Source organism: Panthera onca, chromosome B1, assembly GCF_046562875.1.
Source record: "Panthera onca isolate mPanOnc1 chromosome B1, mPanOnc1 haplotype 2, whole genome shotgun sequence".
Taxonomy (NCBI): domain Eukaryota; kingdom Metazoa; phylum Chordata; class Mammalia; order Carnivora; family Felidae; genus Panthera; species Panthera onca.
Window position 1 is genome coordinate 169,158,812 of NC_138342.1, and position 27,979 is coordinate 169,186,790.

Genomic DNA, 27,979 nt, shown 5'->3' on the forward strand with positions numbered 1-27,979 from the left:
AGTTTCCCCTTCTGCAAAGTGCAAGGTCATAAGTACCAAAAGACCTTCAAAGTCCCTTCCAAGCTAGAGATTTTGCTCTGCTCTCTGAGCTCTGCCTCCCACAGCAAGATTTGGAACACCCTTGGAGACAGTTCCAGATGTCTTGTCCTGGGGGGCATCCCCATTTGAGTTCCTCTGTGCTTGTGCAACTTGCCTAGTCAGAACTACCCCTCCCAGAGCCCAAAGAGAGTCGGGGCTCTCAGGCCATGGTGGTTTATTGATGCAAGCACAACACAGGCGGGTGTGCCCCCAGCTCAGGGCAGACACAGGGCCAGGGGAGAGCAGTGGGCCACCCCCACAGCAATGCTGTCAGCAGAGGCGGAAAAGGCCTGGGGGCCCATGTCCTCTCCTCCATGCATCTCCCAGGGCCCCCAGACCTGTTCTGTGCCACAGAGACAGCTGACCACACCACTCCCCGTGGCTACACAAGAGGCAACCAGCTGTCCCACCTGTGCCCTTACTGAGATATGGCCTTGTTGGCCTGCTGGCCCCTTCTGTACTTCATCACAGAAATCCGGCTCTCACTGTGGGGGCTGTTGTCCTCTGCCTGACATCACCTCCGTCATCCCCCAAACAGCTAGCTGCCTTCATCTACACCTCTACCCAGCACCCCCCCGACCTGGTCCGCCTATCTCAGGGGTTCACCCTCACCACCCTCATGACCCATACAAAAGTAGGAAATTGGCAAAAACGCTGGGAAGCCCAGGAAGACTTCATCAAGAACTCCCCAGGGAAGGAGCTCTTTGCCAACAGGCTCGCAGTGGGGAGCAGACAGTGCCAGTGGGTGGGGTGTGAGGTGCGGTGGCAGGGAAGCCACAGTCCAGGTCACACACAGGCACAGGGCAGTCACGGAACCGTGGCAAAGAGAGCGAGCAAAGCGCACAGTCAGGCAGGGTGCCAGGGCTCTTAGGGAAAGCCCTCAATTCTAGTTCCACACTGGGTCCCCTCGGAGCGTGAGGCCGCCCATTCCTGGCCTAAAAGGGGTACCTCTGGGTCTCAGGGGTCTCTTTCCCCCTCCTCAACCCCAGTGGCTGCCATTGGGGGAACCAGACCTCAGTGCTCTGAGCAAGAGAGAAGGTATGCTGGGGTATTTATCATCTCCAGGTAAGAAAGGAAAAGTCCCAACAGCCCGGAGCCCCCAAAGCCGAGAGGAAAAAGAGGGCCCCTTTCTAGAGGGCAGGTGGAGAAAGGAAGGGACAGCTCTCCCCATGCAGGAAGAGGGTGCTGGGAGTCAAGGAGCAGCTGGGGGGCAGAGCGGTGCAAGAGACTATGTATAGAGGGAAAGGGCCAGGCCTGAAGTGGGAGGTCCCCGGCCCAGCAGAGCGGGGAGGGGCATTCTGTGGTTGGCCCTGAGTGGGGTGGGCGGGGCTAAAAAGGAGCACCCCGCGTCTCTCTGCTGTGCCTCTGGGGGCGGGCAAGCAACTCGTGGGCTTTGGCTAGGGTGGGCTGCTCAGCGAAAGCCCCCAGGCTGAGAGTCTCCGTTAAGTGGAGGCCGGAATGAAGCAAGAAACAGCAGGACGGGGAAACCGGGAATGGGGAAATCTCCAGAGATCTACCCTCCTTCCACCAACCTACCGCGGCTAAGAAGCCTTTCCAAGTCCACCAGACGTTGAATAGGCCACGCCCACCAAGGGGACCGCCCTCTGTTGCCTCTAACGCCTGCGGGGTGGGGAAGGGGGAGGCCGTGGCGTGGAGGGAGCGGGGGGAGGGGGGGCAGGGGAGAGAAAGCCAGCTCCCTGAACCTAGGCCACCCATCGCCACCCTGCCTGTCATCTCTCTCTAGCCCCCCACCTCCCCAGGAGTCCCTAGCGGCCCACGCTGATGTTGCAGGTTTTGCAGCTGGGGTCTTTCTTGGCGTCAGCAGTGGACAGGCTCATGAGCTGGTGCCCGCTGATCTCCCCCAAGGTGCCCAGGGACAGGTCGACAGGCTCGGTATAGATGATCTCCAGGATGAGGTCCTGGGCATGGCGGAAGATCAGCTCCCCATCCTCCACGCTGCAGGTCAGGAACTTGTTGCAGGCAATGTCCAGGAGGGGCAGGCGGTCACGGCAGAAGCGGTCCCCCAGGGAGCCCTTGGGGGCCAGCACCAGGATGGCGTAGTGGTAAGCTGTGTACATACAGTAGAAGTCTGCAAAGTAGAGGTTGGTGCTGGGGTTGAAAAGGCGCTGGGCAGGGATCTGGAAGCGCCAGCGGCCGTAGGGGGAGTCCTGAGGCGGCTGGCCTGTGTTGAACTCTGTGTTGCAGCTGAAGAAGACGCCATGGAGCATGCCACTGGTTGGAGAGCCATGGCTGCCGCTGTTGTCCTTCAGGTAGGGCTGCAGCATGTTCCCGCAGTGGGTCCTAACCACCCCCGGGGAAAAATGCCAAAGGGAAGAGAAAATGCCGCTGGTTAGCTGGGCTGAGGCTTGGCTGCTGTGTGTGGTTGAGAAGGGAGCCAGCGCAGCACCCTGCTCTCCCACCCGCTGCCGCCTCCATCAGTCACAAATAGAACATTCCAGAATGTGAGAGCAGGGAGAGCCCTGGAGATGAGCTGATGCAGCCCACTCCTTCGCAGAGGAGATGTCTGAACCTACCACTCCCCAGTTTAAAACCCTTTAATGAGGCTTTCATGAAAAGCAGGGCTATCATGATCTGGCCTTTCGAACCCACCTCCCAACACCCCCACATCCATAGGTAAGATCCTCCAGCCACATGTGAACCCCAACTTTCCTGCCTTTGTGCCTTTGCAGTGCTCTTCCCTCTGCCTGGACTGCCTTTCCCACCTCCTTTCACCTACCCTGGCAAATTCCTGATCATCCATCAAGGCCCAGCATAGGTATCCCCTGCTCTCAAAATCTTCCAGGAGCATCAGGCATTTGTATTCAACAAAACTATGTGCAGACACTGAATTTTACTGAACAATCACACACACACTCATTACATTCCATCTGTCTGTACTGTCCCCCCGATAGCCTCTGAGGTTTTCAAGAGGGGGCACTCTGCCTTTATTCACCTTTATATCCTAGTACATATGGGTGCTTTCTGACTCTTTCTTACTTGCTGAAAGAGGAGCTCAAACTGGGCCAGTGAGCTCACCACACACCTCACTGCCTCTCTTCTTTAGTACAAACACCAAAGATCTCCCTTGTTCCCTGCTGCCCTGGGGTAGGGTCAGAACGCCCCACCCCAGCTGAATACAATGACAAAGACAGTAAGAGTAGCAGCTTGCCCTAGTCCAGCCTTAGAAGGACAATGTCTTGGAGCAGTGTCAGCAGGCCTGGGGAGGATGGGCAGCCCCAGACCCAGCCTCACCCTTGCCTGGTCCTGGAAGTCTCAAGTAACTAGTGACTTACTGGCTTTCTGGGCTTCAGGCTCTCCCTCTGTAGGCTGAGTGGGTTGGACCAGATCATCAATTGGATTGAATATTTCTGGACTACAGAGCCCCTCTCTTTCTTCCCCGAAGGAAATTATACATAGGCGGTCCATAGGCAATAAAATTGAAGATGCTCCAGCTGAATGATAGGTGTGGGGCCCACCAAGACTCAGCCTGATTTCTTCAACAACCCGTCAGTACCCCCCTCCCCCCCACCAAAGTGCCCTGAGATAGCTTCCTGGAGCCTCCAGGCTATCCAGCACACAGTTTGAAAACAATGACCCTTCATGCATGGAAACCTGTCACTCTGTGCTACCCTCACCACCTCCCCCAGGGACCCAGGGCTTGAACTGGAGAGATGGCTGACCCTTGGCATTAGAACCCAGTGAAAGGAACTGTCCCAAAGGAGGAACAAACCCGAGATCTCGTTCACCCAGGCCAGTTAGCATGGTTCCCCCAGGCAGCCCCATCCCAAGGAGAGTCCTCTCCTTCCTTGGAGCCCAATCCCAAACAGCCAGCCACCCCCCCCCCCCGCCCCCCCCAGAGCCAGCCTGTGATAAGATGCCATGGGGACTCTGGTCTGGCAATGACAAGGTGGGGGTGATGTCAGACAGCCAGGGCTGTGTGGGCAAAGCAGAGCCAGGAGAGGAAGGAGAGACCCAGGCCCTGCTAGGGGCCATGCCGTACCTGGCATGCTGGAAGTACTCCTTGTGGTGGTTGCGGTAGAAGACAGAGAAGCGGAGCATGCGGCCTGCGATCTGTTCGGCCTTCTCCTGCAGCTGGGCCAGGTGTTCCTTGGCATAGTCTGCAAGAGTCCAGGCTGGTAAGCCCAGGGCCAGACTGAGCATCACAGCCTCCCACACTCACCCACTGTGCACATGGAACGCCAGCCCACAACTGTCCTCAGAGCAACAGGGGATACCAAAGAGTTACAGCACCTTGGACCACATAGGAACAGGCCAAGTGGCCCAGCTGGGAACATGGACAGCTGGGTGCACCTCTGCACCCTCGCTGCCAGAGGCTCAGGGCTCTGAGTCAGAAAGGGGCAGGGGCTGCCCAGTTAGACAATCATACTGGGGACCCCAGGAGCTGTAATCACTAGCTATCCTCATGTGAAGAGGACCAGCAAGCAAAGGAAGGATTGAGAGGGGAGAATTTGAGGTCCTCTAGGGAGAACTCAAACCCAGCAGGCAGAAGGCTGTGGAAGCCAGTGGAAATTACAGGTGGGGGCTCATGAGGAGATCACAGAGCACTGAAGTGAATAGTTAGCCGGACCAGGGTCTGAGGCAGTGAGTGCATCTGCATCCCAGGAGAAGCAGGGAAGGCTGGAAACAGGATGGTAAGATTGGACACCTCCCAGGGCCAGGATCAGAGTCTGGGGCCCTGGGGCCCAGGCAGGGCGGCTGCTAGCCAAGACAGAGCCTTTGTACAAATTAGAAAAAGGTGCCCTTTCCTCCTTGCTGATGTAGCCCTGGCCAGGGTGCTGGGTTTGGCAAAAGTAGTGTGGACTGGACTGCAGCCATCCCCAACTCCCCAGTTTGAAATAAACTTCCACCACGTGTGGAGTTCTGGGGTAAACCCAGAGGCTTTCCCCACAAGGAGTGGGAGCACCTCCAGAGAGTGGGGTTTTGCAGCCGAGCTAAGAAAAAGCACCACTCAAAAGAGAATGGCATGTCAAGGAGACTTGGGGCATAGGCCTTGGCAGAGGATGGAACCAGCAGCTTCAGAGGCCCGGGGCTAAGAATGTTCCCTGCCCCTTCCTTGTGACAGAGAGAGATCTGGAGCAATTCTCACTGTGGACACCAAAGGAATGGAATATTGTGGGGCAGATCGTGGGTCATCCACGACCAAGTACACATAAGCCTGGTGTTTATTCATGCTGGAATTTGCCAACTGAATTCTGCTAAGAGGTTTGCAGGACCACTGAACAGGGGTCATTTTCCAGGCTAAGTGGAGCCTCAAGACAAGCAAATGTGATGACCTACTGAATATCCATCTACTGATGATGGATGAACAATGTGTAGTCCGCACATACAATTGTTCAGCCTTGTAGAGGAAGGACGTTTTGACATATGCTCAACGTGGATGAATCTTGGGGACATTATGCTGAGCAAAATAAGCCAGTTGCAGAAGGACAAATACTGTGATTCCCCTCACGAGAAGTACCAACAGTAGTCAAATTTACAGACCCAGAAAGTGGAATGGTGGTTGCCAGGGACTGGAGTGAGGAGGGAAGGGAGAGCTGCTGTTTAATGGGGTTAGAGTTTCGGTTTGGGAAGTTGAAATAGTTCTGGAGGTCAGTGGCACACCAGTGTGAACGTACTTAATACTACTGAGCTATACATTTAACAATGGTTAAAATGGGAAATTTTGTGTTGGTGTGCATTTTACTACAGTTCAGAAAAACATGCTTGCCCCAAGCCAGAAAAGTAACTCCATGCCTGTACGGGAATGGTATTGTCAACATGATTAGCAGGGCTCACATCTGCCTCCTGTGTCAGACTGCAGGTTTGTTGCGGGCAGGGGCGAGGCTCATCCATGAGTATCTCCCTGACAGCCTGAGCATAGAGCCTGTATACAGCAGGTGTTCCTAAGTGTGTGCTGAGGTAAGATCACAACTAAGCCAGATGTGCTAAAGCAGCAGGACAGCAGGGCCTCACCCCCAGTGCAGAACTCGACTGTCTCGCTCCAGCCGGACACCAGGTACTCTCCATCACTCTGCTTTACGGCGGTCTGCACGGCCACGCTGTACTCTGTGCGGGGGCTCAGGAACCAGTGGCCTCTCACTGTCATGGGCAGTGGCACGGCCTTGGCCACAAGCTTGGTGGGGACATCCTGAGAAATGGGATACAGACGGAGAGCCAAGAGTCAAACTGGGAGTCACGTCCAATCTTGGCATTCTGCCAGACCTCACACTCCCCAGATGGCACCTGGGCCACCTGAGGAGGGCCAAAGTCTCCAAGATTCAATGGCTTGGTGCCCTGGCCACCATTTTCCTGAGGAAGTAAGCAGTGGCCATTGGGAAGGCCATATTGATAGCCCCCAGCCTCCACCCCTCATCAATGCCCCCTGACACCCACTCTCTTGGGAACTAGGGAGAAAGGCCACTGGGGTGGAGGCCGAAAAGTTGAGGGCGGTGAGACCTCCGTTTTCGAGGGAGACTTCGAGAGCTCTGCACACTGCAGTGCCGTCTCCACGGCAACGGCAAATGCTGAGAGCCAGGGAGGAAGGGAAAATATCCTTATTCTTTGAGGGGGGAGGGTTAAGGGGGTGGTGTTGAACATTCACGTCACCGTGGCAACTGGCCTGCCAAAAGACACCCAGATCGGGAGAGCCAGTTCCAAAGAGAGAGAGGGTGAGTAACCCACATGATACGGTCGTCGTGGGAACCAGCTCCTTCCCACCTCACTCTTCCCCCTTCATCTCTGCCAGCTTGAGAAGGTGGGAGCCTTCCTCCCGCCCACCCCCACACTGCTCTGACCCAGGGAAAGGACACTCCAGCCAGCGGAGGACTCTCTCATGTTTCTTTCTTAAACCCAGCCACACTAGTAAGCCAGAGGGCCAGGGCCAGAGAGGATCACAGGGGCCTAAGAGGCGTCCTTGAGGACCAAGCAAAGGGCCCCACCCCTGCCCATGGTCCGAGTGGCCCACACAGTCAACAACAAAGCTGCTTCCTGAGTCGGGGGGCTTTGTTGGATCCTGAGACACCAGCCCCAGGTGTGATGTCTGTGCCCCGCCCCCCCGCACCGCCCCCCCTCCCCCCACCCCCGCCCAGGTTTTCCTGATCCGTCTGAAGCCCAGTCATGATGCCGATAATGGTGTCCATGGTGGCTGGGCCCCAAGCCAGACACCACGCAAACATTACCTCACCAAAGCCTCTCACAAGCCTGCGGGGGCTGGCATTGTTATTCCCTTTTTACCAGTGAAGGAACTTGGGCTCAGAGAGGCTAAAGAACTTTCCTAAGATTACACAGGGTAATCTGAACCAGGCTTCTCTGACTCCTGACGATCACCCACAAGCATTCCATCACCCTGCTCCCTTTAAGGAGGGGTGTAAACAAGAGGCCCTCTGCACACCCTGCACTCACCCGGTGCTTGAACTTGTTGGAGTTCTTATTCTCCTTCTTGTTAAGGTCAATGAAGTAATGGGTGACCCTCTCCAGGTCACTGTTCTCCATGGCCCAGGAGATGCGGAAGGAGTCACAGGTGATGTTGTTGACCTCGATGCTGTGGGGCGTGGACAGCAGCTCCATGCTCCCCTGTGGCTTGGCTCCTTTGGGGACTGATGGGAGAGGAAGAATTAGCAGCTTTCTCCCTGCCACTGAATTTTCTGGAATGTCTTGCTCCCAACATCTCTTGCAAATTGGAACCTTGGGGATAATCCACTGATTACACCTGCCTCATCCAATCTGATGGGAAGATTGCATGGGAAGATTGCATGGTGGAGGGATAAGACCAAAGGTGGGATGGGGTGTCCCCCCTGGGGGGTTCTTGGCTCTCCTCAGAGGGGTCTGCTGAGCAGACGCACCTGACAGGTGGCAAAGGCAGTGGGAATGCTGCAGACGCCAGGCAGGACAGATTTGCAGCAGATGGAACCGAGGAGGGGGGCTCTCAGCCAGCAGGCGTGAAAAGAGAAAGGGGGTGGGGGTGGAGAGAGCTGTGCGAGGCATGGGAGAGACAGGAAGCACCCACGGAGGAGACTGGTGTGAGGGTTGAGGCAGGCAGAGGGCACTGGCAGCCGAGAGGCCAAGGGTGACAGGTCGCTCCGGCTTGGTCCGCCCTCGTCTCTAGGGGTGACTCAGGGAGGGTCACCAAGATGCAGGGCTAGGAGGACAAGTGCCACGGAGATGCCCTTGGATACACTGGTGGCGGGAGGGGGCAGCGTGGGACACAGCTCTTCTTTCACCCATAACTTTTCAACTATCACTCTCTCCTTTCAGCTGATCCTCTGTTGCTTGACTTGTTTAAATAATTGGTTTTACCTTTGACATTTTCTTCGGGCATCTGTGTGGTAATAATAACTGCATAAGCATCATATCGTGCAAACCTCACAATAGGCAGGTACTCTTATTGCCCCCCATTTTATTTTATTTATTTGTTTCTAAAGTAGGCTTCATGCCCAGCACGGAGCCCAATGTGGGGCTTGAACTCAAGCCCCTGAGATAAAGAGTCGGATGCTTAACTGACTGAGCCACTCAGGGGTCCCTATCCCCATTTTACAGATGGGTTAACTGAGGTGGGGAGGTACCAAGATGCCAAAGGTCACACAGCCTAGAAAGTGATTGGAATTCACATCTGACTCCAGAGCTCAAACTCTTTATCATTAAGCCAAGGTTGTGTCCCCTCGTGTGTGCGTGTGCGTGTGTGTGTGACATGTGTGGCATGTGTATATGCATAGGTGCACATGGTTTTATTGCTACTTATTTTTCTTCCTTCTATCCTTCCCTTTCAAGTAACTGCATTTTCTCTCACCTTCCTCTTCTCTCACCTTTGCTTTTTCTGCCCCGGCTGCTCTTCCAGGTATGAAAGGAACATAGCACTGTCACTCACCTGTGCTTTTGCTAGGAAGATCTGACCCTGTCCTTGACTGTGGTCTGGATCATGAGGTCTGGGAAAGAGGGTGGGGAAGGGAGAGGGAGTGGGGAGAGACTGTCTCTGGGACAAGAACATGAATGTGGGTTGGACTTGCTCCCGGGCATTTGCTTAGTGCCCAGTGAAGCTCAGGCTTTCCTGGTTCCTTCTCAAGCCCCGTCCAAGCACACCTCAGCTTTCTGGAATGTGGTTTCCTTTTCTCCCCTTCTGCGTCTTCTCTTCTCTTTGCCCAGGTGCTAAGGGTAAGGGTACCTTGTGCCTTCGAAAGCAGGTACTTCTATTTATAGCTTCCAGAAGATCCAACCCACACTCTCCTGTCAATTAAGCCTGTTGTGGAGCCTGATACCTCTAAATTCATCCGTGGGCTGCCTGAGTGGCAGGCACAGGGTGAAGGATATGGGTGATGGCTTTTACCTATTCCAGGGTGTCCCCTGAGCCCTTGTTTCATTTGAGCTTCTTACCCTAAAGCGTGAGCCTGCCTGTTGTGAAGTCCAGCCAAATGCCGGTGGCTTGTGCACAGAGAATCCTACGGTAAACAAGCATGGGGGTGCTACCAGGTCCACCCAAAAATAAAACAGAATAGGATTGGTAAACAACTGGATGATAATAAACCAGTTTGCAATTCATGGGGACAGATGTGGGGACGTGGGGAGTTGCTATCCTCTGGGCTCCCTGTGAGAAGCTCCCCAGGGAGACACACGCATGCACCCACATGCACCCACATACACACATACACACACACACACACACACACACACACACACACACACATGCACCAACACAACACACCAACACAGACACAATCCCATGCTAGAAAGGGCCTGAGCCACCACCTCCCATCCACAGGGGATTCAGTCTATGCCTACCCCACATATGGACACCTATTCCTCAATACTCCTCTCTTCAGAGTCTCCTCCAGAGACGGGGCAGCCATCTTTGCAAGGGGGGGCTGTGCATCTCCAGGACCTGGCTCATCCTTTCTTTCTACAGTTCTAGAAAAGCTGAGATTACTCCTCCATGCTAGTTTGAGAGAGTGGTCGTGAGTGACACTCGGGAGAACAGCAAAGCAGGGTGGACCGAGGGTGGGTGTGAGCCCCAGTTCTCCAAGTCCAAGTGACTGGGGAAGGTCAGGGTGTGAGGGACAGGTTGAGACAGGACCTGAGAAACACCCACACTGCCAAGACAAGCATTTACACACCCACACACAGGTAGGCACATGTGTGCGTGCCCACGTATACACACACGCACACATATACTGAATGTGCCCGCCCACACCTGCCGCACACGGGCTGCACACACCTCCTCGGACATTCTCGGTCCCACTCACTCACCTACGCACTCGGGTGCCTCCGCCACGTTCCACATTCTAAGAATGTCCCACAGTTTCCCCTCTACAAGCTGTCACCTCCACACAGACCCACACATGTTCAAGTTCATAGGCTCACGCACACACATATACAGGCACACATTCTCACAAGCTATATTTGGGGGGAAGAGAAAGCCACAGGCGCGTCCTACCTCCACAGAAGGCATACAACCCATATGCCTGCTTGCACACACATGTGTATTCACACGCACGTCAACCTCTGCCCATATTCTGATATTCTCTCTCAAGTCTTCCCCAGGCTCAAAGACCCCAACTATGGAAATGTGGTTTGTCTCTAGCCACACTCTGCCAGCCCCGATCTTTCCCGTGCCAACAGGTTTGCACACCTATAAGGCGCTGCCCACAGCCAGTGGCTTCTGCCCACACTCTCCACCTACCTATCCCTTTCTGCTCTGGAGTCGCCCCTCCCCACATAGAAATGCTTTGGTTGCACGCATTCCCTCCCTCAACATGTACTCCCACACACATGACAAATGATATGTCCACCCCATAAATATACTGCCTCACACTGCCCCCGCCCACATAACCCAAAGGCTACTCAGATAAGTGACCCCCCCCCCCACACACGTACCTCACATGTACAAGAAACGTATGTTCCTAAACATGCCACACAGCAGTGGAGACCCACACATGAGCACAGGCGTGTACATACAGAACTATCTACGCAAGCAAACCTCCAGGCTCCTCGCAAGCATGCATACATGCCGTGCACACGGATACCCCTTGCCCATGCCCATCCAGAAAAGCCACCCACAAGCCAGAGGGAAGTCTCTCCCCACCCCACTGTCCCTGTTGGCATCGCTGACTGCAGCAGAATGGTCACGGGGTGACTGACTGTGGTGCCCCGGGGACTGGATCCGGGGGTTAACCTCTTTGCCAAGGCCCTGGGGAACAGGGGAACAGGGGACAAGGTCGTTGGCCATGGCAATCCAGGTGGGTACCGTGGGCAGTGGCAGGCCCCTGGTGCCCCCACCTCCTAGCCCCTTGCCACCTGAGTCCCTCTCAGAATTGACAGCAGGATGCTCTGGGGAGAAAGGGCACTCACCTGGCTCCACTGGGCTCTGCAGAGGAAGACCTGGAAGGGAGGGAAGGGAGAGACCTCTGTGTGGATGTGCTCCCCAGGGAGAGGGGCAGCGGCGACGCCTGGGTCACAGACAGAGGCGCGCTCGCTCTCCTCTCTCTCCTCTCGAGGCTGCCAAAGAGGCTTCTTCCATGCCCCGGCAGGCAGCTCCTGCCGGCTCTGCAGCGCACTGCTGCTGCCCCCAGAGAGGCGATGTTCCCAGCCGAGCGCAAGGAGAGGCAAGAGCGAAATCAAAGCAGCGTGGAGGAGAGAGAGAGAGGCAGAGAAGGCGAGAAAGAACGAGAGAGCCAGACTGAATCTGGCTCCACCAATGGGATCAGTGGCTGCCCAGCGTCAGGTGACGATAAGCAAGCTCGGTCCCTGATCGCTCTGCTCGCTCGCTCTCCTGGGCTGGTGTGGGAGGGGAAAGGGCAGAGGGTCTCCTGGGAAGCTACGGTGATGTCCTCAGAGATAGCAGCGGTGGCTGCCACTCTTTTCCTTGTTTTTCCAGGACAAGCTGCCCTCAGAAGAAGTCCCTCTAACACACCCCTACTTGGAAATCTCTCACTTGAATGCAGCCCCCAAACTTTAGGTGCTGGGAGAGGGGTGGAGCTGTGCTCAAAGGCTTGGGAGCCCCTAAACAGGGATTCTGACTGGGGGAAGGGAAGGGGAGCCTTGAAGGGAAAGGGTCCAGATGGGGGATGTGGGGGCGGTGTAGGGGAGGTTGGTTTGTCTTCAGTCTGGATTCTCTCCTCAGGGACTTAGGCTGATCCATGGCTCTATTTTTTTTTTTTTTTTTTTTTTTACCAACTCTATCAAAACGCATTAGACCTGCAGTCCCAGGGATTCCCAGTTGTCTAGGGAGAGTCCTCTGGCTGCTTAGGTGTCCCTGGGGAAAGGGACAAGAGAGAGGGGTTGTTGGGCAGTGAAGGGTGTGCAGAGGCAAGAAATGGGGTGGGAAGAACACACAGAGAGCCTGGAATATTCTCATCCCAGCCAACCATCTGGGCCAGGGAGAGTACTATCTACTATCTGCTCTCTTATTGACAGGAGGCTTTGCTACCACCAAAGGAAAACTCCAGGGATGCCACTGTGAAGAACACCCAAGGAAATTTGAATCAAGCAACCAACAGTGACAAAGAGTGTGCAGTGTGGAAAAGCATGGGCTTTACAATTAAACAGACACAATTAAAATTCTTGTTCTCTCACTTTCTAGCTGAGTGATCTTGGACTAGTTACTCAATCTCTCAGAGCTTTGATTTCTTCATCTGTCAAGTGACATTATAAACACTGCCATCACTGAGTGAGAAATTATGTAAATCACTAAGCTGTGGGCCTGTACACCAGAAGGGCCCAGTCACCTATCAGAACTGTTATCATTGTCATCATTATTGACAATGTCTACCTGCAAGGAGCCCACAGTCTTTTAGGGGGAAAAGGGTGGACATAGAGAACAAGAAATATACAACTAAATTGCAAGGTACATATAAGGATTCAGAGAAGAAGTCCGAACCAGCTTGAATACAGGTGGAGCATGGCCAAGAAGGGACCATGGAAGCAGGAGCATGGTGGGGGTGGGGAGGGCTTGGTGCAGGGGCAGCAGACAGACCGTGCAGGCTTCAGAGTGCCACAGAAGACATGAGCTGAGTGCACAGGACCTGGGGGCTGCGGACATCAGCAGGCAGTAAAGGTTAGAGAAGGTGACAGTGGACAGAATGTGAATATTGCACAGAAAGCAAAGACAAGCAGAAGCCAATCCTTCCCTAAATGGGTGTGGAGAATTTGAGCAAGTTGGGTCAGATCCTGAACCACAGAATGCAGTGCGGTGTGTTACATTGAGACAGGATTAAGCACTCCCTTCGCCAAACAGAGGTAGGTCCCGCCTCTTGCACACCTACACTGAAATGTTGCAATCCCGAAGAGATGCAAAACGTAATCTCATGGTTATGGCCAGCACCAAACATCTGGACCAAAACCTGGCCCTACAGCTAACCTGAGAGGCGGTGTGAGGAAAAGTCATGTTCTCTGTGACTCGGTTCTCCCCTTAAAAGGAAGATGAGTCCCAGCACACCTCTGCCTCCCACCTTCCCGGGATGGCATGTGGAGACCGCATGAGATCATGTGTCCCAAGCGTGAACAACAGCTGTATGAATGTGCTTTTGTGGAGCTATGTGCTAGCATGAGGTGGAGGCACAAAGCCTCTCAGGGCTTCTGCTTCTTCTTGCCTCTGAGGACTTCTCTGCAGATCACATGAGAAAACACATGGTAAGAATGAAGCTTAACAAGCCAAATATAAGTAACTCTGTATGAAACCAAACAACCACCAAAATGCGCTTTTGCTGCATTTTTATTTTTAACAACTTTTTATTACACAATACATGATCACTATAGAATGATGAGAAATTTTAATTCTAAAATTTAGGAGAGAATTAAAATCATTCATTCCCCCACCATTCGAAATAGGCATATGAGATATATATTTTATTAACAAAAATAGAAAGTGTGAATACTGTTTTATAACCTTTTTTTTTCACTCACCAATACCTTTTCTGTTCAATACATAGTCTTTCTACAGTATTGTTTTAAACTGCTGTGTATGTTCTATTGTCAGGTCACATACCCTTTTTTTGGAGCCAATCCCCTATTCTTCTATGATTATTTTATTTTTCTCCATTCTAAACAACACTACAATGCGCATTCTTCTTTGTATTTAAAAAAATTTTTTTAACATTTATTTATTTTTGAGAAAGAGAGCACAAAGAGGAGAGGGAGACACAGAATCCGAAGCAGGCTCCAGGCTCTGAGCTGTCAGCACAGAGCCCAGCATGGGGCTCGAGCCCACAAACCATGAAATCATGACCTGAGCCGAAGTCAGTCGCTTAGCCAACTGAGCCACCCGGGTGCCCCTACAATGCACATTCTTATGGCAAAACTCTTCCCATACCTTAATTATATTTCCAATAAAATATTAAAGGGTATGGACCTTATTTGGCTACTGACTTAAACTGTTCAAAAACAAACCCCATGTGACAATCGGGCAATTTGAATACTGAGGGGGTATTTGATAGTTTTTAGGAATGATATTCTGATAATAAGATTTTATGGTTATTTTTAAAAAGAATGTGTCCTTCAGAGATACCTACTATAATATTTACAGATGAATGACATGATATCTGTGATCTATTTCAAAATAATCAGGGGGAAGGGGGACACGGGACGGACAGATGAAACAAGATTGGCATGGGTAGATAATTGTTGAAGCTGGGTCCTTGGAGGTCCAATAAACTATTCTCGGCATTTTTGTGCATGCTTGGAAGTTTCCATATTTAATAGTATATCTAAAGTATGATTCCAATGATAACAAAAGCATTTAAGTACCAAGACCCTAGGCACGGGATTCTCACAACAACCTTGAGAGGTGGATCTTTCAGTCTCATCTTGAAGTGGTTGGTGGTGGGAAATGAGACTCAGTTCATAAGAAGTAAAACTAGATTCAAATTCAGGTCTGACTGCAAAGGCTGGGTTGTTCATGGTAGGACACAGAGCAAATAGAGTCTGAGGCAATAGATAGAGGCCGTAAGGAAAAAAGATTTAAGTCTTAATATTATTTGTGCATTTTAAAGACTGAAAATGTTTACGTGTATTTCCCCATGGTTGAACTAAGTGTGGAGATCTCAGGGCCAATGAATGCAAACACATCCAGACAGCTCATAAAAACAACTTTGTTCATTGACATGTGTTGGCAATGACAGGAGTGGGCAGTGACTATTTATAAAAACTGTGTGGATTTCTCAGTGCTTATTTACTTTATTGTTTTGAAATTATGTTTAGACCTCTTACAATCTTCACTACATTGAACATTTAAAGTTCTTTAGCTGTTTTTTACTTAAAGACTTTATAATTTTAAGACTGGGAAAATGCTGAATTATATTTAAGGACACTGAAAAAGCTACAGGAGAGACACTAATGAAATGTTGGAGGGGCAAAAGGGACTTCAAGGGACAAAAGACCACAAGCAATGAAGAAAGAATCACAACCAAAATAAGAAGTGAAAAGACTAATATGATGAATCCATGGTCCTGGAATAACCACTGAGTTACATCCGAGAGGACAAGCACAATGTAGAAGCTATGGAATACCATTGGGCACTTCCTGGCAAGATACCAGGGACAAGTCTTGACATAGTGTGTACAGAAACTGCTGCCATGCTGCAAAGGCTTCCCTCCACTCACTATTTGCTGCTTACCTACTTACTCTATGAAGCGACTTGCATACAGAGAACCTATAGAGAAGACATACAGACACACAATGCAAAGATAGCTCTTACATCAATGGTGCTAAAGTTAAATCACTGATACAATCCACCAGAAAACAATCCACCCTTATTTCTCCAGCGCACATCTGGATTTGCTACTTGGTCTCAACACAAACTGGAATTCATTCATTCATTTAACAAAAATTTATTGGGGGTGCCTGGGTGGCTCAGTCGGTTAAGATCTGACTCCTGCTCAGGTCATGACCTCGTGGTTCACGGGTTCAAGCCCCACATCGGGCTCTGCGCTGACAGTTCAGAGCCTGGAGCCTGCTTCATGGATTCTGTGTCTCCCTCTCTCCGCCCCTCTCCCGCTCATTCTCTCTCTCTCTCTCTCTCTCTCTCTCCCTCAAAAGTAAATAAAACATTAAAATTTTTTTTAAATTTATTGGGTGCTTACTCTGTGTGAGACACTGTTTCTGGCAATTAGTATACTGTAGTGGAAGAAGGGGAAAAATCTCTGCTCTCATGGGGCTTACTTTCTGGTGTGGGGGGGGGGGAAGACGGACAGACAAACTCTACAGTCTATTAGAGAAAATATATTAAATATATTAGAGAAAATATAGTGCTATAGAGAAAAAGAAGTCCGTAAATAGGGAAAGAGAATGTCGTGGGGGAGGTTACAATATTTAATAATGCTATCAGAGAAGGCTTCCTTGAAAAAGTGACTCTGGGATAAAAAACCTGACTGAAGAGAGGAGGGGAGCTATGCAGAATTATGTGGGGGAAGGGCATTCCAGGTAGCAGGTGCAGAAGCCCAGAAGAGGAAACACACCAGATTGTTTCAGATACAGCAAGGGGACCAGTGCAACTAGAGCAGAGTGAGTGGGGGGCGTGTGGTAGGAGTTAAGGACAGAGAGATGGTGGGTGGAGGGATAGATTACGTAGGGCTGTGTAGGCCAGTTTAAATTCTTTGGTTTTTACTCTGAAATGGGAAGCCGCTGGGAAGTTTAGAGCAGAGATGTGACCTAATGTGAAATATGTTAATTATGCTACATTGAGACTAGATGGAGGGGGCCCAGGTGAAAACAGGGAGGCCAGTTAGGAAGTTATTAAAATGGTGACAGCAGAGGCATCTGGGTGGCTCAGTTGGTTAAGCAGTTTGACTTTGGTTCAGGCCATGATCTCACAGCTCATGAGTATGAGCCCTGCATTGACTCTCCTGTAGAGCCTGCTTCAGATCCTCTGTCTCCCTCTCTCTCTGCCCCTCTGCCTCTCTCTCAAAAATAAACAAACATAAAAAAATTTGTTTTAAATAATCACAGCAAAAAAAAAAAAAAAAAAATGATGGCCAGGCCCAGGGTGGGATGTCAGTGAAGGTGGTAAGAAGTGGTAAGATTCGGGATAGATCTGGAAAAGCTGACATACTAGATGTGTCACACGAGAGAGAGGAGTGAAGAATAATTGCAAAATTTTTTACTTGAACTGCTAGAGGGATGGAGTTGCCGTGTATGGAGATGGGGAACACTTTAAAGTAGTTTGAGGAGGAGGGGCTCCTGGGTGGCTCAGTTGGTTAAGCGGCTGTCTTTGGCCCAGGTCATGACCTCGTGGTTCCTGAGTCCGAGCCCTGTGTCAGGCTCTGTGCTGACAGCTCAGAGCCTGGAGCCTGTTTCAGATTCTGTGTCTCCCTTCCTCCCCCCCCCCCCACCCCCCGCCTCTGCCCCTACACCTCTCTCTCTCTCTCTCCCCCTCAAAAATAAATAAACATTAAAAAATTGTTCTATGTAGTTGAGGAACATCAAAAGTTTGGGTGTGAGGGGCACCCGGCTGGCTCAGTTGGTAGAGCATGGGACTCTTGATCTTGGAGTCATGAGTTCAAGCCCCATGTTGGGTGTAAAGATTACTTAAATAAAAATAAAATTTAGGGGCACCTGGGTGGCTCAGCTGGCTGAGCATCCGACATCAGCTCAGGTCACGATCTCACGGTTTGTGGGTTCAAGCCCAGCATCTGGCTCCATGCTGATAGCTCAGATACTAGAGCTTTGGATTGTGTCTGCCTCTCTCTCTGCCCCTCCTTCACTTGTGTTCTGCCTCTTTCTGTCAAAAATAAATCAACATTAAAAAAATAATAATAAATAAACCTTAAAAAGTTTGGGTGTGGACACAGGTTTGAGATGGCTCGCAGATATGCAGGTGGAAGGGTGGGCTAGGCAGAGATGCACATCTGGAGTTCAGAGAGGTCCATGCTGAGATAAGCAGTGGGGAGTCATCAGCATTTATCACAGGGGTTGAAGCTGAGAAACTGAACCATTGCCAAAAGAGTAAGTATAGAGAAAAAAGGGACGGGGTCTGAGGACTGAATCCTGAGCTCTCCAATGCACAGAGGTCAAAGACCTGAGGACGAACCAGCAAATAATGGTCTGCAAAATGATGCAAACAAATTAGGGTAAATTACTCATAGAGAACATGCAATGGCTTGAACTTGGATAGCATCTTCATACCACACATTCCTTTTATTCTACAGACACACATCCAAAACAGTTTCTTATTCATTTAGTATTTCCAATGCCCACCGAGAATTCATAGAAATAGGCTTTTGACAGAATGTTTATACCTTCTGAATTCTGCATTAGACCAAAAAAACTGTATTTGCTCTTGAGTTTATTAATTTCATTATCAGACAAGAATGAGATTATTGCCTTTACTATGAAATAGGTAGAAATAAAATGTTATTAATAAGATCGCTAGAACCACAGATGCAATGACATGGGGTTCAGCTGGTAACGATTTACAAGTTTCTTTTGAGGCTAGATAAAAGAATGTACACTGTTTGAAAGAAAATGGAGAGGGAGGTGTTAGAGTAAATAAAGAAAGGAGAATGGTGCCAAAAGTATATTAGTCTAATTAGAGGGAACACTGGAGAATATTCTTAATGGGAAATTACAGTAATTGTTGTTAGGAAGCAAGCCCCAAAATATTAAAGATAGAAGGCTTTCTTCTCTTGTCCTGTTGGGGTGAAAAATTTTGTGGAAATCCAATCAGCATTGCAGGAAGGAAACTGGTTAAATTATGGTGCAAGATAACAATGTGGAGTACTATTTAGCTAATAAAAACTATAAGGTAGGGGCGCTAGGTGGCTCAGTCCATTGAGCATCCAACTCTTGGTTCCAGCTCAGATCATGATCCCAGGGTCGTGGATTAAGCCCCATGTCGGGCTCTGCACTGGATGTGGAACCTGCTTGAGAGTCTGTCTCCCTCTCTTTCTCTCTTTCTCCCTCTGCCCCTCTCCCCCACGTGCACTGGCTCTCTTTCTCTCTCCCTCGCTCTCTAAAATAAAAAACATTACAATTTAGAAGAATATTCAGTAACTCAAAAAATGTTTATAATATATTGTTAAGATGGAAAAAAAGCAGCTTTTAGAACCATATGTAAAACACCTCAATTTAAAAAAATCTACATGCATAGGGGCGTCTGGGTGGCTTGATCGGTTTGGCATCCAACTTGGGCTCAGGTCATGACCTCACAGTTTGTGGGTTTAAGCCCCACGTTGGGCTCTCTGCTGTCAGCACAGAGCCACTTTAGATCCTCTCTCTCCCTCTCTCTGCTCCTCCCCCACTCTCACTTTTTCTCTAATATAAAATAATAAAAACATTTAAAAAATCTACATGCATAGAAAAACAACTTTGTTTTATTACTACAAGTAATAAATACTTGTTTTAATACTTCAAGCGTATAACAGATGACTTTCATTTTCTTCTGGGTGCTTGTTAAAATTTTCCAAATTTTCTGCAATGAATAAGTATCTTTGTAAAAAACAAAACAAGAAACAAAATACCTAGGAGATACTAAAATGTCTCTGACCTCAGAGCCCAGAGAAATCAAAGCAACTTCATCTAGTGCTCTAGTCAGAAGGTAAGGGCTACTGTGTATAGCTCTATAGGAGACAGGAAGAGTCTTCCTTTGGTTGGGTTTAGTTATCATAAAACCAATATGGAGAAAAGAAGTTGAAAAAAGTCTGGTTAGAAACTGACCTAAAATATATTAATTTAATATTAACATATTGAGAAATTGGCAAAAAAGTTTAAAATCTTAAGAGCCCATACTCAAAAGGCTCCTGGGTGGCTCAGTCAATTGAGCATCCAACTTAGGCTCAGGCTCATGGTTCATGAGTTCAAGCTCTGCATCAGGTTCACTGCTGTCAGCCTGTTATCGCAGAGCCCGCTTTGGATCCTATGTCCCACTCTTTCTGTGCCTCTACCTCTGTTCGTGCTCTCTCTCTCAAAAAACAAATAAAACATTTTTTTAAAAGTATGTGGCAAAACATTATATATTTTATGTATTCTACATTCCTAGTGGTAATGCATATTAGCATGACCCTTTTTAAAAAAATTTTTTTTTAACATTTATTTATTTTTGAGACAGAGAGAGACAGAGCATGAATGGGGGAGGGTCAGAGAGAGAGGGAGACACAGAATCCAAAGCAGGCTCCAGGCTCTGAGCTGTCAGCATGGAGCCCGACGCGGGGCTGGAACTCACAGACCAGAGATCATGACCTGAGCTGAAGTCAGACGCTCAACCGACTGAGCCACCCAGGTGCCCCAGCATGACCCTCTTTGAAAACAATTCAGCAATACAGATGAAGAACTATAAAATGTACAATGTTCAAAATGGTATAGCCATTGTGGAAATAGTTTGGCAGTTTCTTATAAAACTAAGCATATGCTACCATTCAACCAAATAATTACACTCATGGGCATTTATCTCAGAGAAATGAAAATTTTTATTTATTTACTTACTTATTTATTTTTTGAGGGAGAAAGCATGAGCAGGGAAGGGGCAGAGAAAGAGAGGACAGAGGATCCGAAGTCAGCTCTGTGCTGACAGCAGTGAGCCTGATGTAGGGTTTGAACCCATGAGGTCGTGACCTGAGCTGAAGTCTGATGCTCAATTGGCTGAGCCACCCAGGTGCCCCTTAATGTGTGTGTGTGTGTGTTGTTGTTGTTTTTGAAAATTTATGTTTATACAAAAACTTGTACATATGTGTTCACAGCAGCTTTATTTGTAATAGCCAAAAACCAGAAACAACCCAGATGTCTTTCAAAGAGCAAATAGTTAGGGGCACCTGGGTGACTCAGTCGTTTAAGTGTCTGACTTCAGCTCAGGTCATGATCTCACAGTTAGTGGGTTTGAGTCCCGTGTCAGGCTCTGTGCTGACAACTCAAGAGCCTAGAGCCTGCTTCAGATTCTGTCTCCCTCTCTCTCTGCCCCTCCCCCACTCATGTTCTGTCTCTCAAGAATAAAAAAAAAACATTAAAAAACTTTTTTAAAAAGAGCAAATGGTTAAACAAACCATATATACTCAGCAATAGAAAGGAATGAACTAGTGATACATGCAACAATTTGGGTAATCTCCAGGGAATTATGCTGAGTGAAAAAAGCCATCCCCAGAAGTCACATACTGTATGATTCCATTTTTGAATGAGTTCTACTTTTGAAATAACAAAAGTATAAAAGTGAAGAACAGATTAGTGTGGGCGGAAGGAGGGAGGTGTGGCTATAAAAAGGCAACAAAAAGGCTCCTTGGAGGGATGGAAATGTCTTATATTTCCACTGTACCAATGTCAATATTCTGGTTGTGATATTATACTATAGTTTTGCGGTATGTTTCTATTGGGGGAAACTTGAGACCTCTGTTATTATTTCTTAAAACCACATGTATACCTACTATCTCAATTTATTTTTTTAAAAAAAAGAGTACATCTTCTTTTGGCCAGTTATCACAAGTCTGAAAAGTTGTCCTATGGAGGGGTGCCTGGGTGGCTCAATTGGTTAAGCATAGGACTCTTGATTTCAGCTCAGGTCCTGATCTCCAGCTGTGTGCTGACAGCACAGGGCCTGACTGGGATTCTCTCTTTCTCCCTCTCCCTCTGCCTCTCCCCTGCTTCAGCTCTCTTCCTCTTAAAATAAGTAAATAAACATTAAAAAAAAAAAAAAAAAAAAAAAAAAAAGGTAGTCCTACGAATATAATCCAAAAGAAGAAAAAACATTAGATGCACCAGATGTTCACCACAGCATTATTTACGGGGGTGGGGGTGGGGGGCAACCTAAGCGTCCAAATAGGAAAATAGGCAAATCATGACATAGCCATTGAGAATTACATCAGTTATTTGATGCAGCAACAAAGAAATGTTATTTCAAAAGGAAGGATTCAAAATTGTAGTACAATATGACAGCTCTATGAAAGGGACTGTAATATTTTACAGAAGTTTTAAAAGTAGTATTCTATGTGGAATTGTAACAGAAATGTTTTCCTTCCCTCAAACTTTCTGCAGTATTAAGTGATTTTTACATGGTTTGGGGGTGGGGAGAAGAACAGTAAAGGCATCTTTTTTATATTAAATTACAAATGCTGGAATCATCATAAAAGTTCTTTAAATTCTTGCCTCCCAGTCGATCAACCTTCGTTTTTCAGGTTCCGGGCTTGGAACAAGAGTCCGCCACAGCTGCCCTAGCGCTGCGCCCACAGCCCCAACTACAGGACCCCACCAGGAATCCGGGGAAGGGACACCCCCCAAGCGAGGGCGAGGCCGGAGCCCAGAGTACAATGACCACTCCAAGGTCATCATCGAGCCCGCAGCCGCAACTCGGCCGGACCCAGGGATCCTCAACTCTGAGTGCGGATCTCGCTCTCGGCCCCTCGCCCTGTCCGGAGTCGCGACCCCACTGCTCCCAGAGGCTCCGCCACGGCAAATCCCCATATTGGGTCGTGCCGTGCCAAGACCCCCGGACCCCGAGCTGGACGCGTCTACCCACTCGCCGCTGGCCAAGACCCCCGAACGCGGCACCGCAGGGTAACCTACACCCCTCTTCCTTTTTCGCCCTCTCAACCCAGCTTTTCCCGACTCCGGGAAGAACCGGGAAGAGAAGGCGGAGGGGAGCGAGGCGCCGCCGGATAAATACTGTGGCCCGGCCCCGCCCACCGACCTCACTTCCGCCCCGCGGCAAGATGGCGGCGCCCGGACCCTGCCACGCAGACTTCCGCCGGGCGGAGAGACTCAGGGCCGCCTGCGGGCCGCGTCGGAGGTGAAGTCGGGACGCACCTGGTGTGGAGCCACAGCTCGGGGGCGCTGGGGTGCGTCTCAGCCTCGTGCCTGACCCGGGTCCTGGGCAGAGGGCTAGCCAAGCTCTCTAAGTGGGTGGTCCGGGGAGTCTTGCCACGTGGAAAGGGAGGGACGCACTGACTGGGGGGCGGGTGGCCACGTGGGCAGGGTTCCGCCCAGGGTCCGCGTGTCCGCCCCCTCGAGTGACTTTGCTGCCCCTTTCATCCTCTTCTCCCAGGCAACATGTCGCAAGGAAACGCCGCAGGCGAGCCGAGTGGTCCGGGAGGGCCCCGACCCCTCCTCTCTGGGGCCCGGGGGCTTATCGGGCGGAGGCCAGCCCCTCCACTTACCCCAGGTCGTCTTCCCTCCATCCGCTCCAGGGACCTCACCCTCGGAGGAGTTAAGAAGGTACCCGATGGCACCTTTCTAAAGAAACCCAACTACCTTGAATTCCAGGACCTGGGGTTCTACCGATGTTCACGTAGGGCCTGCCTTGTGCCAGGCGTGGCTTTGGGCCTAACAAATCTTGTCCCCAGACTTTGGCCAACAAATTCTAGGGAGCCTGCCCTACCTTTAAGTCTAGATACAGGGTACAAGATGTTGACGTGTTTCTCAGAGATGGCTGAAGGGCCGAAAATCCTAACTAGTTCCCAAGCAACTTGAGCATTGTTTATTTACCTTTTTTATATGTTTTAGACACCTTTAAGAAACCATGGAAGCCAGCAGGCATAAATTTTGCCTGCAGTTTTAGAGTTCCGAATTGGCCGTGGATCCTAAGGGGCAAACTTTTATCTAGAGTGTAATGAATCCTAGGCACAGCATAAGAGGCTCTGTGACCTTTTCTGTTGTGTTTATGACTGTAGATGTAGGGATACCCCTGAAATTGGGGGGTGGGGTGGATAACAAGCATAAAGCAGCCAGTTTTTGAAGACTTGTTTGCATTGGGAAATGCTGGTGGCAGTCTAAGGCTATCATCCGTTTGTGAGTGCTGGCCTACTTCCTACTTGAGCCTTGCTGCTAGACCTCTTTCCTGTAATACTCAATGGTTTCTATAGCTGTTTGAGGACAAGAAGTGAGATTAGATAAATAAGTTTTAGAAATCCCGAGGGCTCTCTTTTCAGAGGGCAGAAGCTGAGGCTGCTAGCTTAATGGTTTTTGGTATACTGTTCCGTAAGCCCACTGTTATCATGACATGCTGTTCTTCCCTCTTAAGTACATGTATGTCTCTGTAAATCACTGGCAACAGTGTGGAATGTAGAGTGGTAGTCTTGGTCCATACAAGATGCCTTTGAGAGTTGTCATTTTTCTCTGTACTTTGGGATCAGAACTTACCAAATCAGTGACTCCCATATTTTACTTTCAGAAAACCTTCACCCCAAATATCATCAGTCGGAAAATCAAGGAAGAGTAAGTAGCTGGGCCTTCTAAAAACTTTCCACTTATTTACTTGCTCTGAATTTCGGTCTTCTGGGAAATAACTAGGTATGTGGCTCAGACATCTAAATGTGCATATTTAGTTTTTTTCACTAGTGATTTTCAACCCTGGCTCCAGGTGATTCTAATGTGCAAGTTTTAAAAAAATACTGATGCCTAGAAATCCATTTCTAGAAATGGTGATTTAACTTTTTTGCAATGCAACAGTGATTATTTTTTTACAGCTGGAGTTGAGAGCCATTAGTTTAGACAAAGATGTATCAGGTTTTCACTTATGTTCTTTTGTATTACAACCTTTTGCTTTCAGGCAATTGTAAAAAGTCCACATTGGGGGCAGTCTCTGTAATTCAACGTTTGAGTTATAATTCTAATACAGTTCTTCTCAAGCAAGAAGGTAAAGCAAAGCAAACTGAAAGGGCGCTGCCCCATCAAGTAGAAAAGATACTAGCTAAACTTAGGATTGGGTTCTGTTTCTGATACAGTTACTGGCTCTCTTCTTATCCACTCAGGTGGAGGAGCAGAGTGGTGTGAGGAAGTAAGACCAATTCTTTGAGGGGGAGTGAATGAGTGGTTCTCCTTAATCCATTTTCTTTTCTAGGCCCAAGGAAGAAGTAACCATCAAGAAGGAGAAGCGTGACAGGGATAGAGACCGGCAGCGAGAGGGGCATGGACGGGGGCGGGGCCGCCCAGAAGTGATCCAGTCCCACTCCATCTTTGAGCAGGGCCCAGCTGAAATGATGAAGAAAAAGGGTACCAAGCTGCTGGGGTTCCGGGAGGAAGGAATCAGTGGATTTCAGTTCAGACTGCCTGAGAGAAGGGCAAGGGCAGTAAAATTACCTTGCTCCTAGTTTAGTTTTCCTTGCTGTTGGCCTCTTCTGTACCCTTGGTGAACTGAGTGATTTCCTGCAGGGAACTGGGATAAGACAGTGGATGTGTCAGACATGGGGCCCTCTCATATCATCAACATCAAAAAAGAGAAGAGGGAGACAGATGAAGAAACGAAACAGATCCTGCGCATGCTGGAGAAGGATGATGTAGGTACCGGCAGACTGGGAGGAATGGGCTTCTGGGGGGCCGAGCTTGGTGGCAGAACTCTCTGATGTCCTGGAAGCCTGTGAGCAGGAGGAATCTTCAGTTAGAAAAGGCTGAGGTGGGCTGCAGTCCACCTGTGTGTATGCTAGCCAGACCACGTGACCCCCTGTCTCTTCTCTGGTAGTTCATCGATGACCCTGGGCTGAGGAATGACACTCGAAACATGCCTGTTCAGCTGCCGCTGGCTCACTCAGGATGGCTTTTCAAGGAAGAGAATGAAGAACCAGATGTTAAGCCTTGGCTGGGTGGCCCCAAGGAAGAGGACATGGAGGTGGATGTACCTGCTGTGAGAGGTACTCTGTGTCCATTAACGTCTCCTCTCCTTTCCTGTGGATGCCCCCCCTCACCTGAATCCTCCTTAGGAATGAACCTCCCAGACTAATAAGCAGATCCCCCTCCCCCACGTTCTAGCTGTAAAATACATGACCTTACAGAGAGGGTTCTCACTCGCAGAGGGTTCATGCTGCCATGGATCTGTGGGTCAGCCTCAGATAATCCTTTTTAGGTAAGTCCTACAACTCCTGGGTCCTTCTTCATAACCATAACCCTCCAGCTTCCTAGCTGAGTGACAGTGAAGCAGACGAGGATGAAGGGATGGGTACAATGAGAGGACGTAGAGAGTGGCCACTTGATAGCTCTTCCATTTGTTATCTTGGGCAGTGAAAGAGGAGCCCCGGGATGAGGAGGAGGAGGCCAAGATGAAGGTTCCTCCCAGAACAGCCAGAAAGACCCCGAGCCTTCCAAAGGACGTATCTGTGGCAGAGCTGCTCAGGGAGCTGAGCCTCACCCAGCATGAAGAGTTGCTGTTTCTTCAGCTGCCAGACACACTCCCTGGTCAGCCGCCTACCCAGGACATCAAGCCTATCAAGACCGAAGTGCAGAGCGAGGATGGACAGATGGTGGTTATAAAGCAGGAGAAAGACCGGGTATGCTCAGGAGTGAGTTCTGTGAAAATGCGGGGGGACCAGGAAGGGAAACAGCAACCTGTTGGGGAAGCAAAAGTGTGCCACCCAAGCTGAAATGCCAAAATAATACACATTTGTTCTTTCTACCCATGAGGGGCTTGGGGCTTTGTACTTCAACCCCAATTACACGTGTTTACTTTTTACAATGAAATATTTTAAACATGTACGAATGAGAAAATGTCAGCAATTATGAATATTTTGTCCATTCGTTCATCTGTTTGCTTTGGGTTTTGTCGTTCAGCCAACAACAGGCAGCCTTGGGAAAAGGCCTTCTTGAGGAGCTCATTCTAACCTTTGCTGCTGCTGCCTTCCTTTAGAAAAGGTTTCATCCAGGGGCGCCTGGGTGGCTCAGTCGGTTAAGCGTCCGACTTCAGCTCAGGTCACGATCTCACGGTCCGTGAGTTCGAGCCCCGCGTCGGGCTCTGGGCTGATGGCTCAGAGCCTGGAGCCTGCTTCTGATTCTGTGTCTCCCTCTCTCTCTGCTCCTCCCCCGTTCATGCTCTGTCTCTCTCTGTCTCAAAAATAAATAAACGTTAAAAAAAAATTTTTTTTTTTAAAATAAAAAAAAAAAAAAGAAAAGGTTTCATCCATGAAGGATGGAGGAAGCGGCTCCTTACCCAGTGTCCATCTCCTGATTCTCTCCACAGGAAGCCAGGCTGGCAGAGAATGCTTGTACCCTGGCTGACCTGACAGAGGGTCAGGTTGGCAAGCTGCTCATCCGCAAGTCAGGGAAGGTGCAGCTCCTCCTGGGCAAGGTGACTCTAGATGTAACGATGGGAACCACCTGCTCCTTTCTGCAGGTGAGAGCCTGTAGGGGTTGGGGATTATCACATGAGAATCATAGGACTGAGTAATGAGCTGTTTGGTTTGTTTCTCCTCACTGTCTCTGTTGGTTGGCAGGAGCTGGTGTCCGTGGGCCTTGGAGACAGTAGGACGGGTGAGATGACAGTCCTGGGACACATAAAGCACAAACTTGTATGTTCCCCCGATTTTGAGTCCCTCTTGGATCACAAACACCGGTAAAATGAGCAGATGGAGGATGATGGTGACTGTGCCCACGGCTGCTGCCTGCTCCAGACGTTTTGTTCTCAAATCTGTGCGACCCAGAAGGGGCCTGTTTAGCCCACCCACTCCAGCCTTTGGCGGCCATTGTCCCAGTTTTCCCCATAGGGCCCACGTGGCTCCCTCCCACAGCAGCTGTGAATGGCACAGTGGCCTTCCCACAGCATGGATCCTGCACATCCTCGCTGCTGGGGGGCTTGTCCCTTCTATTTATTTTTGTATTTATGTCTTATCTCTTCAAATGACTGCACCCTCCCCTGGTAGAGAGGGGAGGGTCTGTGGGAAAGCCCAGTCTCCTTCTCTTGCTGACTGTCTTGTTCTCAGGGTAGGAAGCGTAAAGACTGCTGCTGCTTTTGCTCCCTCCTCCTTCCCAAGAAACAGTGTTGGAGAGAGAGCAGGGAATTTTTGAGTCTGGGACTCAGTGTGCAGTCCCAGTTCCATCAGTTACTAGCTGTGTGACCTTGGACAAACTACCTAACCTTTCTGAGCCTCATACTCCTCATAGGACAAAAATGAGGATAATACCTACCTCACAGGGTTGGTGTGAGGATTAAATGGAATGTTGTAAATGAAAATTCCTTGCACAAGGCCAGATATACACAGTAGGCACTCAATAAATGTTAGTTTCCTTCCCTTTGCCTGAG

At 49.6% G+C, this 27,979-nt stretch overlaps 2 protein-coding genes and 1 long non-coding RNA gene across 3 annotated transcripts; 2 read left to right on the top strand and 1 right to left on the bottom strand.

Annotated features, from left to right (window-relative positions):
* Positions 1–236: 236 nt before the first annotated feature.
* On the bottom strand, positions 237–11,713 carry PHYHIP (phytanoyl-CoA 2-hydroxylase interacting protein). Its single transcript, XM_060653318.3, has 5 exons — positions 11,416–11,713; positions 7,480–7,673; positions 6,052–6,226; positions 4,079–4,196; positions 237–2,379 (listed from the first exon to the last, which is right to left on the bottom strand). The coding sequence occupies exons 2-5, from the start codon at positions 7,642–7,644 to the stop codon at positions 1,845–1,847; spliced, it is 993 nt and encodes a 330-aa protein (XP_060509301.1). The 5' UTR covers positions 7,645–7,673; positions 11,416–11,713; the 3' UTR covers positions 237–1,844.
* Positions 11,702–12,604, top strand: LOC132691714 (uncharacterized). The gene is made up of 3 exons (XR_009615960.2): positions 11,702–11,788; positions 11,942–12,022; positions 12,481–12,604. It is a non-coding gene; the product is annotated as an uncharacterized LOC132691714 (long non-coding RNA).
* A 10,079-nt stretch (positions 12,605–22,683) lies between these two features.
* Positions 22,684–27,972, top strand: POLR3D (RNA polymerase III subunit D). Its single transcript, XM_060653317.3, has 9 exons — positions 22,684–22,814; positions 23,021–23,190; positions 24,146–24,189; positions 24,815–24,966; positions 25,126–25,250; positions 25,433–25,601; positions 25,969–26,234; positions 26,921–27,073; positions 27,174–27,972. Exons 2-9 carry the CDS (start codon positions 23,026–23,028, stop codon positions 27,294–27,296), a joined length of 1,197 nt encoding a protein of 398 aa, XP_060509300.1. The 5' UTR covers positions 22,684–22,814; positions 23,021–23,025; the 3' UTR covers positions 27,297–27,972.
* Positions 27,973–27,979: the final 7 nt, after the last annotated feature.

Bases quoted from the DNA above. Each gene is read 5' to 3' on its own strand.
- PHYHIP (XM_060653318.3), bottom strand. From the start codon at position 7,644: ATGGAGCTGCTGTCCACGCCCCACAGCATCGAGGTCAACAACATCACC. The intron at 6,227-7,479 runs GTGAGTGCAGGG...CCCATTTCTCAG, and splicing joins CCAACAAGTTCAAGCACCGG to GATGTCCCCACCAAGCTTGT. The intron at 4,197-6,051 runs GTGAGGCCCTGC...GGACTCTTGCAG, and splicing joins AGTCGAGTTCTGCACTGGGG to ACTATGCCAAGGAACACCTG.
- POLR3D (XM_060653317.3), top strand. From the start codon at position 23,026: ATGTCGCAAGGAAACGCCGCAGGCGAGCCGAGTGGTCCGGGAGGGCCC. The intron at 24,190-24,814 runs GTAAGTAGCTGG...TTTCTTTTCTAG, and splicing joins AGTCGGAAAATCAAGGAAGA to GCCCAAGGAAGAAGTAACCA. The intron at 27,074-27,173 runs GTGAGAGCCTGT...GTTGGTTGGCAG, and splicing joins CCACCTGCTCCTTTCTGCAG to GAGCTGGTGTCCGTGGGCCT.